The sequence below is a fragment of the Ammodytes marinus genome (genome assembly GCF_949987685.1).
Source record: "Ammodytes marinus genome assembly, chromosome: 3".
Lineage (NCBI taxonomy): Eukaryota > Metazoa > Chordata > Actinopteri > Uranoscopiformes > Ammodytidae > Ammodytes > Ammodytes marinus.
In genome coordinates, this window is record NC_137232.1 from 29,403,392 (window position 1) to 29,420,052 (window position 16,661).

Genomic DNA, 16,661 nt, shown 5'->3' on the forward strand with positions numbered 1-16,661 from the left:
ATGCGAGTTGAGTCGAGTCGAGTCGAGCTGATACCATGCGGTGGAAAAGCGCCATTTGTGTTTCAGAGTGCCCTTCAGAGTTCGCCATGGGGCCTGATGCAGGCGCTGGAACAGCAGATGGGAGAGCTGAGGATGGACACTGAGGACGACTGCTTTGATGGAGCTCAAGGAGACATGGTTGACAGTCGCCCGAGTTCTGGTACTTCCACAGTTTTAAACACTTTTTTATTTAGCCAACATGCATGAGTTTCTTCTATTTATTTGTAGTGTGTCATTTACTTTCAATAAAGCCAGTGAATGGATGAGTTCTTGCAACATGTAATTATTTGCTCTATACAATGAAACCCATGATTTCCTTTTGCATTTTGTAATACGCTTGTAAGGAAAATGTAATTTATTTCTGCTCCTGTTGGTCGTTCACGCTCCAGTTGCTTGCGATTTTGTTCTGTGGCCTATTTATGGAAATGCAATGAGGTAAATGCTTGCATCCTGCAGCATATTCTTGGAGAGCCAGGATGATCAGTGAGCTATGATAAACAAGATCATTTATTCGCTATGTCTTTTTATATTTCCTAGGTTTCTATGAGTCGAGTGGGGGTCAATCGCCAAAAGGAAGGTCTGGTTCCACCGAGCCAGCAGAGACATCCTCCTCCTGGGCCTACACCAACGACAGGCCAAAGTCTGTGGGTAAGAACAGGCAGAACATCTGGATAATCGGGGGTACACTTAAACATGCACTCACATGCATCCTCAGACATAGCAACATTGCACATAGAACATTCTTGTTCGGCAGTGGCGAAGTGGGCAGGGAGGTCGCTTTTGGAGTGCAGGGTCAGTGGTACGATCCCCCGCCTACCTGCCACATGTCGAATTGTCCTTGGGCAAGACATTGAACCCCGAATTGCTCCCGATAGTTATAGCTTGCACCCTCCGTGGTAGCTGCTGCTATCGATGTATGAATGTGTGTGTGATTGGGTGAATGTGTACAAAACGATGTAAAGCGCTTTGAGTCTGTGAAAAAACAGGGAAAAGCGATATATAAGTGGAGTCCATTTACCATTTTACCAGTACCTACTGCAGTACAAATTCTTACATTTAGCATGATCATGTGTTGGCATTATAAGCTCTCAAACTATATCTAAAAGCAAAACAATCTTTTACCTTTATCTAAAAGGAAAAAAAATATGGCTGATTATTTTTAAATTATTATTAAGGTATCTGTTGTCTTGCAACTAATCCATAGAAATGACAAGATATTTATTCAGCCTCAATCTTATATAATTGATATTAAACTATCTAGTGTCTACCATCAGAAAAATGTACTTAAAAAGATTAAGGTGTATACTGTCTGTCTTTTCCACTTGATGAACATTAAAGGTTCAGTAAGCGGAATGGTCAGTTTAGCTAACTTCCTGTCGGTGACTGCAGTTAGCAGTCCCCTCCCTCGTCCCCACAACACCACATTAATGCACTGCGGTGTTCAAGCAGCGAGTTATCTAGCAGCATCTCAGATCCATAAATGTGATAAAACATGAAACCATCAAAACAGACATTGGAAAGGATTTTTACCTGCTCCGCCATTCTAGGCGCATACACATTCACCCATCTGTCGCTCTGCACGTGCACCGGCAGTGAGACGGGTGCCGGTTTGTAGCGTTCTCTCTTCTGATTGGTTATTAGTAGTGGGATCCCCGAAAAGTTTATTTACCGATTACATGCAGAGCGAGTGATCAGGTTTATGAAACGCGCATACTATATAAGTGATCACTGTATGAATAAAGAGCGATTTCAGTTGGTAGGGCGTCCCCCCCATGGGCCTCGGCCAGCAGCGGACCCGGGTTCGTTTCCAGCCCGCGGTCGTTCTCTGCATGTCCATCCCCTCTAGAACAATCTAGATACATCACTCATGAAAAATTATAGGCCCATATCTAACCTACCATTTTTAAGTAAAATCATTGAAAAAGCTGTTTATCAACAGCTAAATAACTACTTAGCAATGAATAACTGCTTTGATGTCTTCCAGTCAGGATTTCGACAACACCACAGTACTGAGACTGCTCTGGTTAAGGTCCTCAATGACATCCATTTAAACTCAGACAGTGGCAAAAGTTCTGTCTTAGTTTTACTGGATCTCAGTGCCGCTTTTGACACAGTTGACCACAGCATATTACTAGATCGACTAGCAAACTGGGTTGGACTTTCGGGAACTGTACTAAGCTGGTTTGAATCCTACTTAAAGGATAGAGACTACTATGTGTCAATAGGCAATTTCACATCTGAGCGGACAAATATTACATGCGGGGTCCCCCAAGGTTCCATTCTTGGCCCTCTTCTATTTAACATCTACATGCTCCCACTAGCTCAGATTATGAATAAGAACAAATTATGCTACCATAATTATGCAGACGACACACAAATTTACATAACCATATCACCAGGAGACTACAGTCCAATACAGGCACTGAGTAAGTGCATTGAACAAATCAATGATTGGATGTGCCAAATTTTCCTTCAATTAAACAACGATAAAACTGAAGTAATTGTCTTTGGTGCCAAAGATGAACAATTAAAAGTCAGCGCACAGCTTACATCCATTATGTTAGAAACTACACCCCAAGCCAGAAATCTTGGTGTTGTTGTAGACTCCGACTTGAATTTCAAGAAACACATAAAATCAATCAATAAATCAGCCTACTACCACCTGAAAAACATATCAAGAATTAAAGGGCTTATGTCTCAGCAAGATTTAGAAAAACTTGTCCATGCATTTATCTTTAATAGACTTGACTACTGTAACAGTGTCCTTGCTGGCCTTCCAAAAAAATCAATCAGACAGCTTCAGCTAATTCAGAACGCTGCTGCTCGAGTCCTCACTAGGACCAAAAAGGTGGATCACATTACCCCAGTTCTGAGGTCTTTACATTGGCTTCCAGTCACTCAAAGAATTGATTTCAAAATTCTGATGTTGGTTTATAAAGCACTAAATGGTTTAGGGCCAAAATACATTACTGATATGCTGATAAGTTATGAACCGTCCAGAGCCCTTAGGTCGTCTGAGACAGGTCTACTTACAGTCCCTAGAGTTAGGACTAAACGAGGAGAAGCAGCTTTCAGTTTTTATGCACCAACAATCTGGAACAAACTCCCAGAGAACTTGAGGTCTGCTGCAACTCTCAGTTCTTTTAAATCGAGTCTGAAGACTTTTTTGTTTCCTTTTTAACTTGCAATTTTCATTTTATTTGCTTCTTTTATTATGTTTTTTTTAATTTATTTTTATTTTTTTATTTGCTTCTTTTATTCGCTTTTAAATGTTTTATAATGTGTTTTATGTATTCTAATCTTGCCCCTGTAAAGCACTTTGAGTGGCTTTGTGTCTGAATTGTGCTATATAAATAAACTTGCCTTGCCTTGCCTTGCCTCTCTGCCCCATTTCAACTCTGTCTCTACACTATCAATAAAGCATAAAAATGCCAAAAAAAAATCTTTAAAAAAATAACAATAAAGAGCGATTTAACACTTATATTAACATAAATAAATTGCTTACTTCACCTTAAAAGGTGGAGTCAGCTATTCTGGAGAACGCTTGTTGTCAAAATCAGTGATAATCTCCTCAAGGTCCACTACTTTTATGTACTCTGTGTGCACTGAAAAAAAAATCTGATTTTGCTGATTATTTTTTCAGACACAGTACGGACAGGTAGCTATCCTCAGGAGATAGTCACTAAATGTAACCAAAACAGTGATTTTGACAGTAAGCGTTCTCCAGAATCACCGACTCCCACTTTAATTGTAAATGCCCTTTATACCATGATGTAGAAAAATAATTAGGCTTGTTAACAAATTTGCATATTGACCAACAACAATATTGTTTTATGTGATTAGGAGACCCCCTCATGCTGAATGGGGAACCAGATGTCCCAGTCCTACGCACCACCCTACCCCGCTCCTTCTCTGCCCCTTACCCGCCTCTGGAGGGGATCGCTGAGGAAGGCACAGCAGTGGACTCCTGGCAGTGGGACCCCAGCGAAGCCAACCAAACCTGGCAGTATCAGCCTGCAGAGGATCAGGTCACTGAGGAGGACTACCAGCAGGCATTGAGGGTGGAGGGTTACATCCTAAGCCTCATCCAGCGTAATACCCTTGCACCGCGGCCGTGTCAGCCTCGTACCACCCTGTGCCCCGACCCCCCATACTGCAGTGCTTCTGGACACAGCTCCCTACACAGGAGGGCTCCAGAGCAACGCCTTCCTGACCCCCAGCCCCACGTTGACCTTTTGGCAAACCCTAAGATCCAGGGCTGGGGTTGTGACCTGCTGGAGGGGGAGGCCTGTGGTGGAGAAGCCCCATCTTTGGAGGAGGACTGTTATCTGGCTCTGCCCTACCCCCAGCCCAGGCCACACTCCCTGGCTGAGAGGCTACCACCCTCCCTGGACGCCAACTGTGGTGTTGGGGTCCTTGACCCTTACGCGCCCCACACACATCCTACCTCTACTGCGCGTCTACCTCGCGTCTGCGTCTGACTTTTGGTCACAGACTGTGAAATCAACGTAGAGCGAGCACACATCCAACCTCAGACGCACTGCTGAGGCGCGTCGGAGGCACGTCTGCAGCGACGCTCCCCTTCACCTCAGGAGGCTCGCCTATTTTTTTCTGAGAGCAGCGCGTCTCTCTCGCGTCTCTGTGCTTTAACTGATAGAGAAATACTCTGCTGACAGTCATACCAGCAGCATTCACTCTAGTTACACGTTTACCCGGTGTGTTTATTTCAAAATAAAACATCCCTCAGTCGTATACGCGAATAATCCCTTTATTTCACGATTTAATTGTGCAATCAAAATCCGAGGGATTTAAAACCTAATTTTCAATTAGTTCTGGCATTTCATTTTTGGATAAATGACACATATAGAGATCCAATATAGTGAATAAATAAAAAAGATCATGATGAGCGCAACAGTTTTCCGTTGCTCTCTGTGTCTACGGCCTTCTTCTTCCCCGACCACACCCCCCTCTCTCTCTCCCGTATAAATCAGTAAAGTGATTTTTGAAATACTCTGCTGAGAGTCATATTGACTTCATACTGGCAGCTTTCGCTGTAGTTTCACCATTTCCTGGTGTGTCCCCTTCAAAATGAAACTTCCAACAAGCGAAAATATGTCAAAAAAAAAAGAAAAAAAATGGCAATGGGGCGCACGGATTACTGTCCAGACTCAATATAAATCATATGCATCATAGATGACATGAAAGAACTTCATTTTTAATGGGAATTATCTATGAAAACTCTATGTAGAAAGATAGGGCTTTTAGAAGCAGCGCTGCAGCAGCAGCTGCTGAGACGTTGCATGTGTGTCCGAGAAAAGTCCGAGAGAGGCAGCAGTAAGGTAACGCGACGCGCTCCAGAGGTAGACGCAGGATGTGTGTGGGGCGCGTTATTGTGAACCCCCATGCCCCCGGCATTACTTACATCCACAACTCCCTATTCATTCAAAACACAATTTAGTAAGCGCTCAGTACATCCCCGGACAAGCCTGCCATGCCCCTGTGCGCTCCCCTAGACACTACAACCAAGAGCAGCACAAGCCTGGCCAAGCTGTCAGCTCTCCTGACCACACCAACTCCAAGTGCAGAACTTCGAAGAAAAGCCTCAACGAGAAACTGAGGGGCAAGAAATCGAGCAGTAAAACCAGCCGATCCCAGTCTGAAAACAGCCTCCTGGGCCGACAAGTGCTGCCTGAGCGCAGGTATAGCACCACTGAGAAACACCAAGGCAGAGGGGATCTTGCTCAGAACCAAGGCCAAGACGGTGGACCCCAGGTGGACAGCAGCAGCCACAACGGGGGCCGGCGTTGGTGCTCCAACCTGGAGCTCAGCCAGGACGAAGGGGAAACCCTAGTAGGGCAGGCACCTAGACGGCCACCTCGGAAAGCCCGCCACGGTCATTCTTGTCAGCACCAGTCCCAACCCCAGAACCACCACCAGCGCTGGCACCCAGACTTTCAGGAGAGAGCCCCTCTCTGTCAGGGAGAGGAGGGCTACGCTCGTGCCGGCCCTGCAGAGTCAGAGTCCAGCATGAGCGAGGTGTATTCCCCGGCCTCCAGCTCCCTGTCCAGTGACTCGGATGAGAGCGGGGGGCTGGTGTGGCCCCAGCAGCTGCCGCCACGCCTCGCCTCTACTTCCTCCTCCTCGTCACCTTCACCGCAGGCCAATGCCAAAGCCCCCTCTCAACCGAAAGCCTTTGTCAAGATCAAAGCCTCCCACGCTCTCAAAAAGAAGATCCTCAGGTTCCGCTCAGGGTCCCTCAAAGTCATGACCACTGTATGAGGAAGTGGTCTTAGCTGTTTTTAAACCCGTAACCATTACTACTGTGTGGAAAAGCCATTGTCAGAGCCACATTGTGCCAACTCATTTTGGTCAAGGATCACATGCTAACTAACAAATACAGTCTTTGTATTCTACCTACCTCTGATGACAGTATGTTCTTAGTAAGAAACATTAACATTAATGGGCATGATTAAAGTTCTAGAGTGTATTTGGTTGAAGTATCTGGTTGAATTAGTCCTGCAGCTGAAAACCATCAGAGGCTAGACTAATGGGCATCATCCTGCTCTAATGAATGATCAATTTAATTGCAAGGTTACAATGTGTTGACATGGACCGCACTGAAGCTAAGTGACTGAATAAGCCGCTAGCTTTTTTATGTCTGTTGGCCTGGTAGTTAATTAACCAATGATTAGTTGCTAGTGTGGAGTTGGCCAAATGCAATTCTACACTACTTATAGATACTTTTTTTTAAGCCTCTTGTGTTGCCAAACACCAAAGTTCTAGGCCTGAAATGAAAGTATTTTATGGCACTGACCTTCCTAAGACATTCTGGTAAATTTGCTCTATTGAATATTCATTTATTGTGGGAAATCCTACAACCAAATTGTTTCATTATGCATGTTTAACTGACTGGCTCTGCATTGGCTTAAAAGTCTCACTAGGTTACGTGGGTGTCTATTTCCCCATAATTCACTGCCAAGTTATATAGTATCTTCCAGGAAACGTCTTGGAAATTATTTAGAAATGATAACGTTATTTAGAAATAACAGACCCTTAAAATGAAGCATGGCTAAAATCTACAGTATTAGTGTGTGGTAAGATCTGGACATTTTAGAGAAAGTATTGGGCCTACACAGAGCCAGCTTTCTACCGAAAAGCACAAACAGTGTACAAATGGTACAAACAGATCCTGAATCTCTGAGCAGGGAATACCCCTTCATCTTCACTGTTCGTCATACTCAGCTCTGCCTCATTGTAAACTGTGGATACACACTGACCTGAACTGTCCATTACCTCTCTTATTCTGCCAGCTGCTTTAGGGACCAAATGTCTGTGGCCAGATGTCTGTGACTGTGAGTCAGTAATGGGTTAAGTAGAGGCCGTAGTAAGGTACCAGTGTACATGAATGCATGCAGGCACAGTGCTTATAAGTGCATAACTGAATTGAAACACATGGACACAGACACGCTTGTAAATATGTATGTTTCTGTATATACCATCATGTGGCCTTGTTTGGAATGAATGTAGTTTGTAAATAAAGGCAATTGTGCTCTTAATTTTAGTACTTTAACAAAACCTCTGGGTCATCACAGGTGCAGATTATCGACATTCCAAAATGTAACTTTTTATTGTTTGCATAATTCAAAAACATCATAAATTAACATAAATATGCATTAGGCATTTCATAGAATTTTAATAGAAAGGATAGTCCCGTCTTGTTTTGATGGGGTTCACAGGTGCAGGATTATACAACACGACATACAGGAGAAACCAAAATTCCAGAATACTCAAACGTAACAGACACAATCACAGCTCGCTCACCTTCACCCATCCACACCCCCAATATTCAAATGTAAATAATAATAATAATAATAATAATAATAATAATAATAATAATAATAATAATAATAATAATAATAATAAATTAGTGAAATGACCATGGTGATAATAGTTAAATTAAAAGCATAAACAAACATGATAGTTTCAAATGAGATAAAAAAATATGAAGCAGTGGAAAGAGGTCACTGTTCTCAGAGATATGGGGGAGATAATTCCAGTCAGATGGAGTTATATATTTTAATTGAGCTTTAGAGATCTATAGTTCAGCCCCCTCTTGTGGTGTATGTAGAGTACTGTTCAAGACAAGAGGGTTTTGTCTAACCAAATACTGTGTGTGTGTGTGTGTGTGTGTGTGTGTGTGTGTGTGTGTGTGTGTGTGTGTGTGTGTGTGTGTGTGTGTGTGTGTGTGTGTGTGTGTGTGTGTGTGTGTGTGTGTGTGTGTGTGTGTGTGTGTTAGTAAAACAAATTATATCAGAAATACTTTATTGAACCGTTCCAAATCGTATACACTTTCTTTTTTCTATTCTACATATGAACTGTTCCAAATCACATACACTTTCTTTTTTCTATTCTACATAGCCTACTACATCTGACCATAAAAATAATCAAGTTAGCATGCAGTAGGCATACAATTGGGACAAACTTTTACTTATTTATTTCATCATAACACCGCGCCTCTTGCTTTTATATCCATCCCATCCCCGGTTATTTTCATACGGAGGCTCAGTCGATGTGACGTCACTTCCTGTGTGCATATTGGGATTGTGGGTCAGAATCGCCCGTCCGGATGAAGTAGACATCCGGGTATTTCTAAGCAAAAGAATTGGGACATCCCAAATCTTTTCTATACTATAGTACATAGCAGAAAGTATATGTAATGGGTATTGGAATGCAGGGTGAGAGAGCAGTAGGCTACAGTTTGATGGCCACAGGGAGGAAGGACTTCCTGTTGCGCTCTGTGGTGCATCTTGGGAAATGTGAGAGTAATACCAAGAACAAACCATTTGTTCTTAATATTAGAAATGTTTAGAAACACATTGATTATCATCCGTCAAAAAAACTAAAGTTTTGTTGCATGAGACAGGAAAATTGCAGATTGGCTAAGAGTTCCAGATTTGCAACAATGACTCAGACCTGATATAGCCTATTACTCAACTACCTCAGCAGAACTAATTCTGCCCAGCAGAAGCTGGTGAGTACACACTTTCCTTGAATTAGGCCTACTGGGAATTGTAACCCTTTATTAAGGATGGAATTGGCACCCAATATAAAATGTGTGAAATATTATTAAATAATATGTATAATAATAATAGTATGTAGGCTACACCTTCAGATTTTAGTTGTCTCCTTTCCACTGCTACTGCTCTTGGTATCATTGTTGCTGATGCTAACTCTGGTTGTGGGGTCCTCGCTGATGAAGTGGAGGATGTTGCGCACAGAGCGGCTCATACTGTCTTTGAAGCCCCGGCCCAGGCACACGTAGAGCAACGGGTTGAGGCAGCTGTTGAAATACGCTAGGCAGAGTGACAGCACGTGTGCCAGATAAATGTTGGGGTTGTGGTCGGAGACCCGAGGGGTGATCAGCATGAGGAAGTCCACGACGTGGAGCGGCAGCCAGCACAGGAAGAAGCTCAGCACCACTCCAAGGATGACCCTCAGCGTGCGCTTGGAGCGGGCCCGACCACGTGACAGTCCGCTCTCTGCTCTCCTGTACACCAACAAGTGACACACAACGATCACCAGGAAAGGGAGGAAGAAGCCCATAAGGAAGCGGTAGGAGGTGACGACCCAGGCAGTGCGTACTGTGTACACTGTCAAACACTCTAGTTTGTCTTCGCCTGCTTTGACCTCCCGGGTGTAGACGAACTGGGGGATGCTGCCTATCAGTGCCAGGCACCACACAGCGATGCACCCCAAGACAGCCTTCTTGGGTCGCCTGTTGTTTTGACACCACACGGGTCTGCTGACTAGCATCCAGCGATCCACACTGATCAAAACCAGCTGAAGGATGCTGCAGTACATCACCAGGTAAAACAGGCTCTTGACCAGGGTGCACGCCAATGGGCCGAAGTGCCACTGGTCATCGTGGGCTAGGGGAATCATGAGCAATGGGATGGAGAGGCAGCACAAGAGATCAGCCAGCGCCAGGTTGAGGAACCAGATGGAAGTGGCTGAGCGCTGCATGCAGAAGCCAGTCACCCACACCACCACAGCGTTCCCAGGGACACCCAGCAGCACCACCAGACCGTAGAAGACCAGAGCTGCAATCTGGATCGGTTGAATCTTAGGTGGAAAAGGGTCAGGAAACTCAGGCAGTGTGTAATTAAAGTCAGTCATGTTAAAGTCAATGGTATAATCCTCCAGGATGTCCGGTTCATCCATAGTTAGTTAAAGCTGTGGATGGAAACAGTTGTCAAACATAGCCTTTCAATCATCCTTCAATGGACATTACAAATTAATGGAAAACATGTATTTATTTGAGGTGGAGGCAAATGTTTAATGTGAGAAAAACAGACCTAGCCTAGGTCTATATGAAAAATGACAATATTATGTGTTGCACTAAGGTACATGACACGATGTAACTGTGATGGGAAATTTCCTTATTGGTGTTTTATTATTTTTTGCTTACTCTCAGAATATTTCTGATGCATGTCTGTGTTACACTGTCTAACAGATAAGGGAAAACAGCTGACATCCTGGAAGGGTGAAACGAATGGCAGAACCACTTGTTTGTGATGATGTGTGTTGTTTTAATTTTTCTAGAATAATATATTTATTAAACAATAAACATAGCCCACTATACATATTTTCAACCAATCAACATTTGAGAAACTGACTGTCAACAAGTATTCTAACGACCCCAACTTGGGAGTGGTCCTTAGCTTTGCTTCAAGACTGTATTAACGCAGCCACATGGTAGATGCATTGCTACGGGCAAAAAGCTTTGGTGACTGGTGTCTCAAAGTACTCAAATAAACCTAAGTAGAATTAGAAATATGAAAAGATGAATACAAAAAAATGTATATAATAAATCATATCTAGTCGGAATGGTCACATTTAAACATACAAATTAGATTTTGCTGATATTTCAACTTACGGTTTCAGTGGTTGATGTTGCAATGTGATGTTAGTTGATGTTGCCTCCACCGAAGTAGAAGGAAGTTATGGAGCTGTTCTGCTTTTAAGATTGCTTTATACCCTCTGCCCCTCACTTCCACACTTGCACACACTGGGCTTAAACATCACTTCTTTTGGGGGGGGGTTGCTTCTTATGAACACAGAATGGATCTGAGGATCCCCTGTTATTTTCAATCTATATTAAATTGATTTAATTATGTCAAGAAAGACGAAAAAAGTAAGGGTGACACCACTTCCAATCTTACTTTTGGCTGCACCCAAATTTAGCCGCACACATCTATATCCATTCAGCAGTTTGTTCGTGTTGAATTTTTTGTTCAGTTAAAGAAATAAAAAATAATATAATTTACCAATTGTTAAGACACCATTTAAAAATAATGTGAACATTTTTACAGGCCTGCTCTGAGGGGTCATCACATAATTATAAAAAGAGACTTATATGTCAAGAGCACATGTAAAATAATGACAAAAGACACATTGCATCAGACAATAAAACCTCATTACTGTAACATGTTGTCAATGCTTTCAACAAGTTTAGGAGCTTAAACTTTTTGATAGATAGATAGATAGATAGATAGATAGATAGATAGATAGATAGATAGATAGATAGATAGATAGATAGATAGATAGATAGATAGATAGATAGATAGATAGATAGATAGATAGATAGATAGATAGATAGATAGATAGATAGATAGATAGATTAACTTCTCAGTTTTTGCTTCTTTACTTTGATACTTTATTGTTTTATCCTTACTTTTTGAAAAGTGGGCGTAATAACTTGGTAAAAAGCTTGTGATCGTTGATGATATTTTTTAATGATTTGATACTTCCCAACATTTAGTCTAAATTTAACTTTATCTGTAAGCACAAGATGTGTTCTTTGCTAAATATAAATAACAACTGCTATTTACAAAGGTCATTTTGATAGAGACGTAAATACAGCACTAATTTCTTTGTTATTAAAAAAGCATAAAGATCTGGTTCAGTGTTCCAGTTACCGTCCTCTTTCTTTATTAAATACAGACATAGAATTAAAAACACTTTCAACTCGACTACATTCATCTCCAGATAATAATATGCCTCGATTACTACATGTATTAAATACTACTTTTGAAAGTGAGAACCCATCTTCTATTATTTCTCTTGATGCAGAAAAGGCTTTTGGTTGCCTTGAGTGGAATTGGGAAGTTTAAAAGCATATGGGATCTAGTTTCATTATTATGGTCAAAATGAAGGCCCCATATATTATAACCCCTCGACTAGTGTAATTACTAATAACAGATAATGGCCGCGTTTCCCAGATTCGTTAAGAGCCTCTTTGGGCTAAGTACTTATTTGGAGCGCTCTTAAGAACGCTGTGAAAGAAGAATGCGTTTCCCAGATTCGTTCTTAGCGAAAGTAGCTCTTTCACTAAGACGGAACTGTAAGATGGAGCTGGCTGCAATACAACACCTTCTCGCTGCGAACCAACAGCCTCGCCGTGCGCGAAGCCAGACGGTTTACATAAATGCATTTAGGGTAGTTTACCTTTTTAAAAGGTTAGTTTACCTTTTTAAAAGGTAAGTTTACCTTTTCTAAACTACCCTTTTTTGAAAGGTAAACTAACCTTTTTAAAAGGTAAACTACCCTTTTTAAAAGGTAAACTACCCTTTTTAAAAGGTAAACTTACCTTTTTTGAAAGGTAAACTTACCTTTTTAAAAGGGTAACTACTCTTTTTTTGTGTACCTTTACCCAATCTCCCTTCGTTGCAGGTGATGCAGACGCCCAGTAAAGACAGCGCGGAGTAACCCCTCCCCCATATGGTTTCAATAAACAATTTGTAATTTATCTAAGCGTAGGTTAATGACGTGTGCGTATTGTGCGCCCTTTCAACAGCATTCCAGTGGCAGACTTTCAGGTAAAGCACCCGGACACTGCAGCAATAATCATAGTGTGCAGGACGTTACATGTAGCCTACATCTGCTGGTTCTGTTTATTTATTTTAGCCTTCAGGCCTGAGAGTTGATATGGGTGCTGTGGTGGTTCTGGGTTTATGGTTTAGTGCTCAGTGCTTGGTGACTGGTGGTGAAGACGTAGGGGCTGGGGTTGGTGCACCTCAGAAAAGGTTATTTTCCTAAAAACGCAGTGCAGCCAGGGGCTACATCTCCAGGCTGAAGGCAAAATTGCAGCGTGTTGCTCTGGATGTGTGGAGACACCAGAGTGATCAGCCGTTGGATCTCCGCACGGGGCAGCCGGTACTTTGCCTGGACGGCCCGGTCTGATAGCACGTCCAGTGGGGAGAAGTGCCGCTGCACGTATGCATTTATGTAAACCGTCTGGCTTCGCGCACGGCGACGCTGTTGGTTCGCAGCGAGAAGGTGTTGTATTGCAGCCATGGTTTCTCACACGCGCGGACTTTGGCAACGCCTTTATAGCAGGTGGAGCCGCTCTGGATGAGGTTCAGCTGAGTTCAATTAAATCTGTTTCTTTGATATCTGTGAAATGCCACAGGGTTGTTGATGTTTTTTTTTGTATGTGTAGTAGTACTATAAACTCACATGTGTGTGGAAAACGTAAACGTCTAATTCATTAAAAAAAAAAAAATTCTCTACTATTAGTCTATGTTTCGAAAAGTGGAGGAAATAAATTTCCCTGACGCGGCATGATCACTGACGATTTGGTCGCAAAGAAGGTTGTAAGAGTGGGTCAGCTCCATCTTACAGTTCCGTCTTAGTGAAAGAGCTACTTTCGCTAAGAACGAATCTGGGAAACGCATTCTTCTTTCACAGCGTTCTTAAGAGCGCTCCAAAGAAGTACTTAGCCCAAAGAGGCTCTTAACGAATCTGGGAAACGCGGCCAATGTGTGCTCTAAACCTTTCAGAACATATTGAAGCCGTAGACACACAGATCCATTATCACCTTTATTATTGATTTTTCCTATTGAGGCATTAGCTCAGGATATCTCCCAATATAACACCAATCATGGTTAAATCCACTGGACACCGTATCTCGTTTTGCGGATGATATTTTATTATTTTCTTCTAATATTATACATTCTCTCGACATATATATGTTTGATAATTTAACCCAAATTTTTAGTTATAAAATGAATTGGACAAATTCGTCTTTACTCTTTTTAAATTCAACACCCAAGGTTGAATACAAAATCCCTAATATTTGGGTGCTATCACATTTTAGGTTTGAGTATTTTGCATTTAATTGAAAAGATAGTCTAAAAAAAATACTACTCTACTTTTAAATTGATTCAATCAGATTCGGAAAGATGGATGAACGTACCTTTACCACTCAGGGAGAATTTCCATCATTAAAATGAATATTTAAAAAAATCAATTCAACACGCATAAGAGCTTTTTTTTTTACTATGTTATCCTTAATTCTTGAAAAGTCTGCATTCAAACTTGGTAAAGAGTGTGTCTTGTTTTATGGTATTATTTTAATGATTTGAGACTTCCCAACATTTAGTCTAAATTTAACTTTATCTGTAAACACAATGTCATTTTTTTCATCACCAACCACTTCCTCCTTCATTTTGTATTAAATGTGTTTATCTATAAAAAGCATGTATTCCTGTTTTCTGCTGCTGCCATGCTTCCATTCCCCTACATGAGAGAAGGAAGGTTGGTCTTATAGACCACTGAGTTGGTAGAACCTGGTCTTGCTTTCACTAACACATTAAATATAGGCGCAGACTCTTGGCCCTTTTGTGGTTAACTTTACCTTCCTTGGAAGTACTGTACATTTTAACTTGTTACACGTTTTTAAAGAAAAGTAATGGTATTCAAGAGCCTGAAATAATGTATCCAGATTCATTGCATGAGTTGATTAGATCCAAGAGCAATACTTGTATTTATTAGTTGGTATTTCCTGAATGTTAAAAAGTGATGTACTCTCTCCGCACAAAAATCACTTTCTGTATAAGTGGGACAAAACACTTTATTGTCAAATTCAAAATAATCATTACATATACAGTAAAACCACAACTGTTCCATATATAAAAGTAAAATTAGAAAATCCACCTACGCACAAATTAAGGTATAATGACTACAATTCTTGATGTTGTCTAGAACTGTTGTCGTGAAAAGAACTAGAGCTGCCCATCTTCTTTTGGTTCAACATGTCTGACAAACAAACTATACTTCAATTGTGTCAAACCAAAAGAAGAAGAAATAGTCTGTGGTTTTTATAACCTTGCTGAGGATGCTGATTTAGATAGCACAGCATTAGTAAGCATGAGTCACTGGCATCCAGTCAATCCATTTGTTACAACAAATGGATTCACTGGATTTAGATCACATAACATTATCACTGATGATGGTCAGTGGAATCAATTTTAAAAAGAGCCCATCTTACAATGCTCCTAAATGATTCAGGACCGTTCAGGACAGAGCAAAACCTGCTAATCGAAACAGAGAACAGCCAACGCATAACAACGCTTTATTTATACTGCTCATACTCAAGGTCTAACCAGGTAATTGTCCTTGAAAGTCACTTGTAGGGACATAGCGAAGAAGATGAAGAAACACCAACTAAAAAAAAAGTATTTCCACGGCAGGATGTTTTTAGCACTAGATTACATGATTGAGAATCTTTTAAATGAGGAAATAACAAGGGAAACGAAACACAAAGTTGCAATGTCAGCAACCACCAGCGTCAGAAGGCTGACGGTTATGTTTCTAAGTTGTGTTTTTGTGTCCCTGTTCAGGTTTCCATGAGTGCAGGCCTGCCCACGTAGCTCCTCTTGTACGCATTGATAATGAGCTAAAACATAGACTGTATATAAAAGAGATGTGAACATCAATGTCACAGGTGGACTGTAGCTGTTTACCGGTATTTGTCATCTAAAACATCTTGTGGTGCTTCTCCTCTTCATCGACGTTGGCTTTTTAGTTTTCACTTTGCATTGTCTGTCATCACTTAACTCCCGGTTGCTGTGTCTTGTCATAGTTGTTGGCAAACTCATAGTCAGGATGTTTCCTCACAGGTTCCTCACAGGTGCAGAGTTCTCAGGTGTTAAGTCAGTTGAGGGCCGGAGCGCTGCTCGGCGGAAGGGTAGGGGTGTCATCTCTAAATGCATCCGTCTGCAGGTCTGTAGAAAGAATGGTACACCATCTTTTTGTAACGTTTTTCGAATCAAGCTTTTGGCATTTACTGTTTATTGCACAATATTTTGAAAAGTTTTATTTTAACATTTAATCCCACAGTCATCCAAATTAGGGAACTGAGTTCTCGTTATTAAACATTTGCACATTTTCTTTTCTTTTTTTGTAAATGGAATAGAAATGTATTTTTCAAAATAAGGCAACAAAGAAGTGCTAATAAGATCTTAGAGAATATTAGGTTTAGAAATCTCTGCACGGTGTTCCTTTCTTACAGCATCAGAATACAACCGTTGACTAATAATTGAATCTGGCTACTTTAAATATGTTCATATAAGTTCCTTAGATCTGACCTTCCCATTCAAACTAAGAATATGAAACATCGAAACAGTCATTTTGGGGGGGAAGAAAATCTAGATATGCTTATCTATGCAAACATTACTATCAAACCACAGTTTTATATATGGTTTCTTGAGTAATACAATACATTACAACACCAAACCATACCATACAATCAGACACAAACCTCCCCACCCAAATTAGAG

The 16,661-nt window shown here is 41.3% G+C and overlaps 2 protein-coding genes across 2 annotated transcripts; one reads left to right on the top strand and one right to left on the bottom strand.

The window, feature by feature from the left end:
• Nucleotides 1-6,575, top strand: LOC307248440 (dapper homolog 3-like; the record flags this gene model as incomplete). Its single annotated transcript, XM_080024838.1, has 4 exons — nt 1-199; nt 577-687; nt 3,883-4,451; nt 5,404-6,575. The coding sequence occupies 4 exons, from the start codon at nt 1-3 to the stop codon at nt 6,316-6,318; spliced, it is 1,794 nt and encodes a 597-aa protein (XP_079880964.1). The 3' UTR covers nt 6,319-6,575.
• A 1,465-nt stretch (nt 6,576-8,040) lies between these two features.
• On the bottom strand, nt 8,041-11,015 carry LOC307271493 (C5a anaphylatoxin chemotactic receptor 1-like). The gene is made up of 2 exons (XM_080053974.1): nt 10,976-11,015; nt 8,041-10,272 (listed from the first exon to the last, which is right to left on the bottom strand). Exon 2 carries the CDS (start codon nt 10,258-10,260, stop codon nt 9,208-9,210), a length of 1,053 nt encoding a protein of 350 aa, XP_079910100.1. The 5' UTR covers nt 10,261-10,272; nt 10,976-11,015; the 3' UTR covers nt 8,041-9,207.
• Nucleotides 11,016-16,661: the final 5,646 nt, after the last annotated feature.

Coding starts and splice junctions, on each gene's coding strand:
- LOC307271493 (XM_080053974.1), bottom strand. CDS start 10,260: ATGGATGAACCGGACATCCTGGAGGATTATACCATTGACTTTAACATG.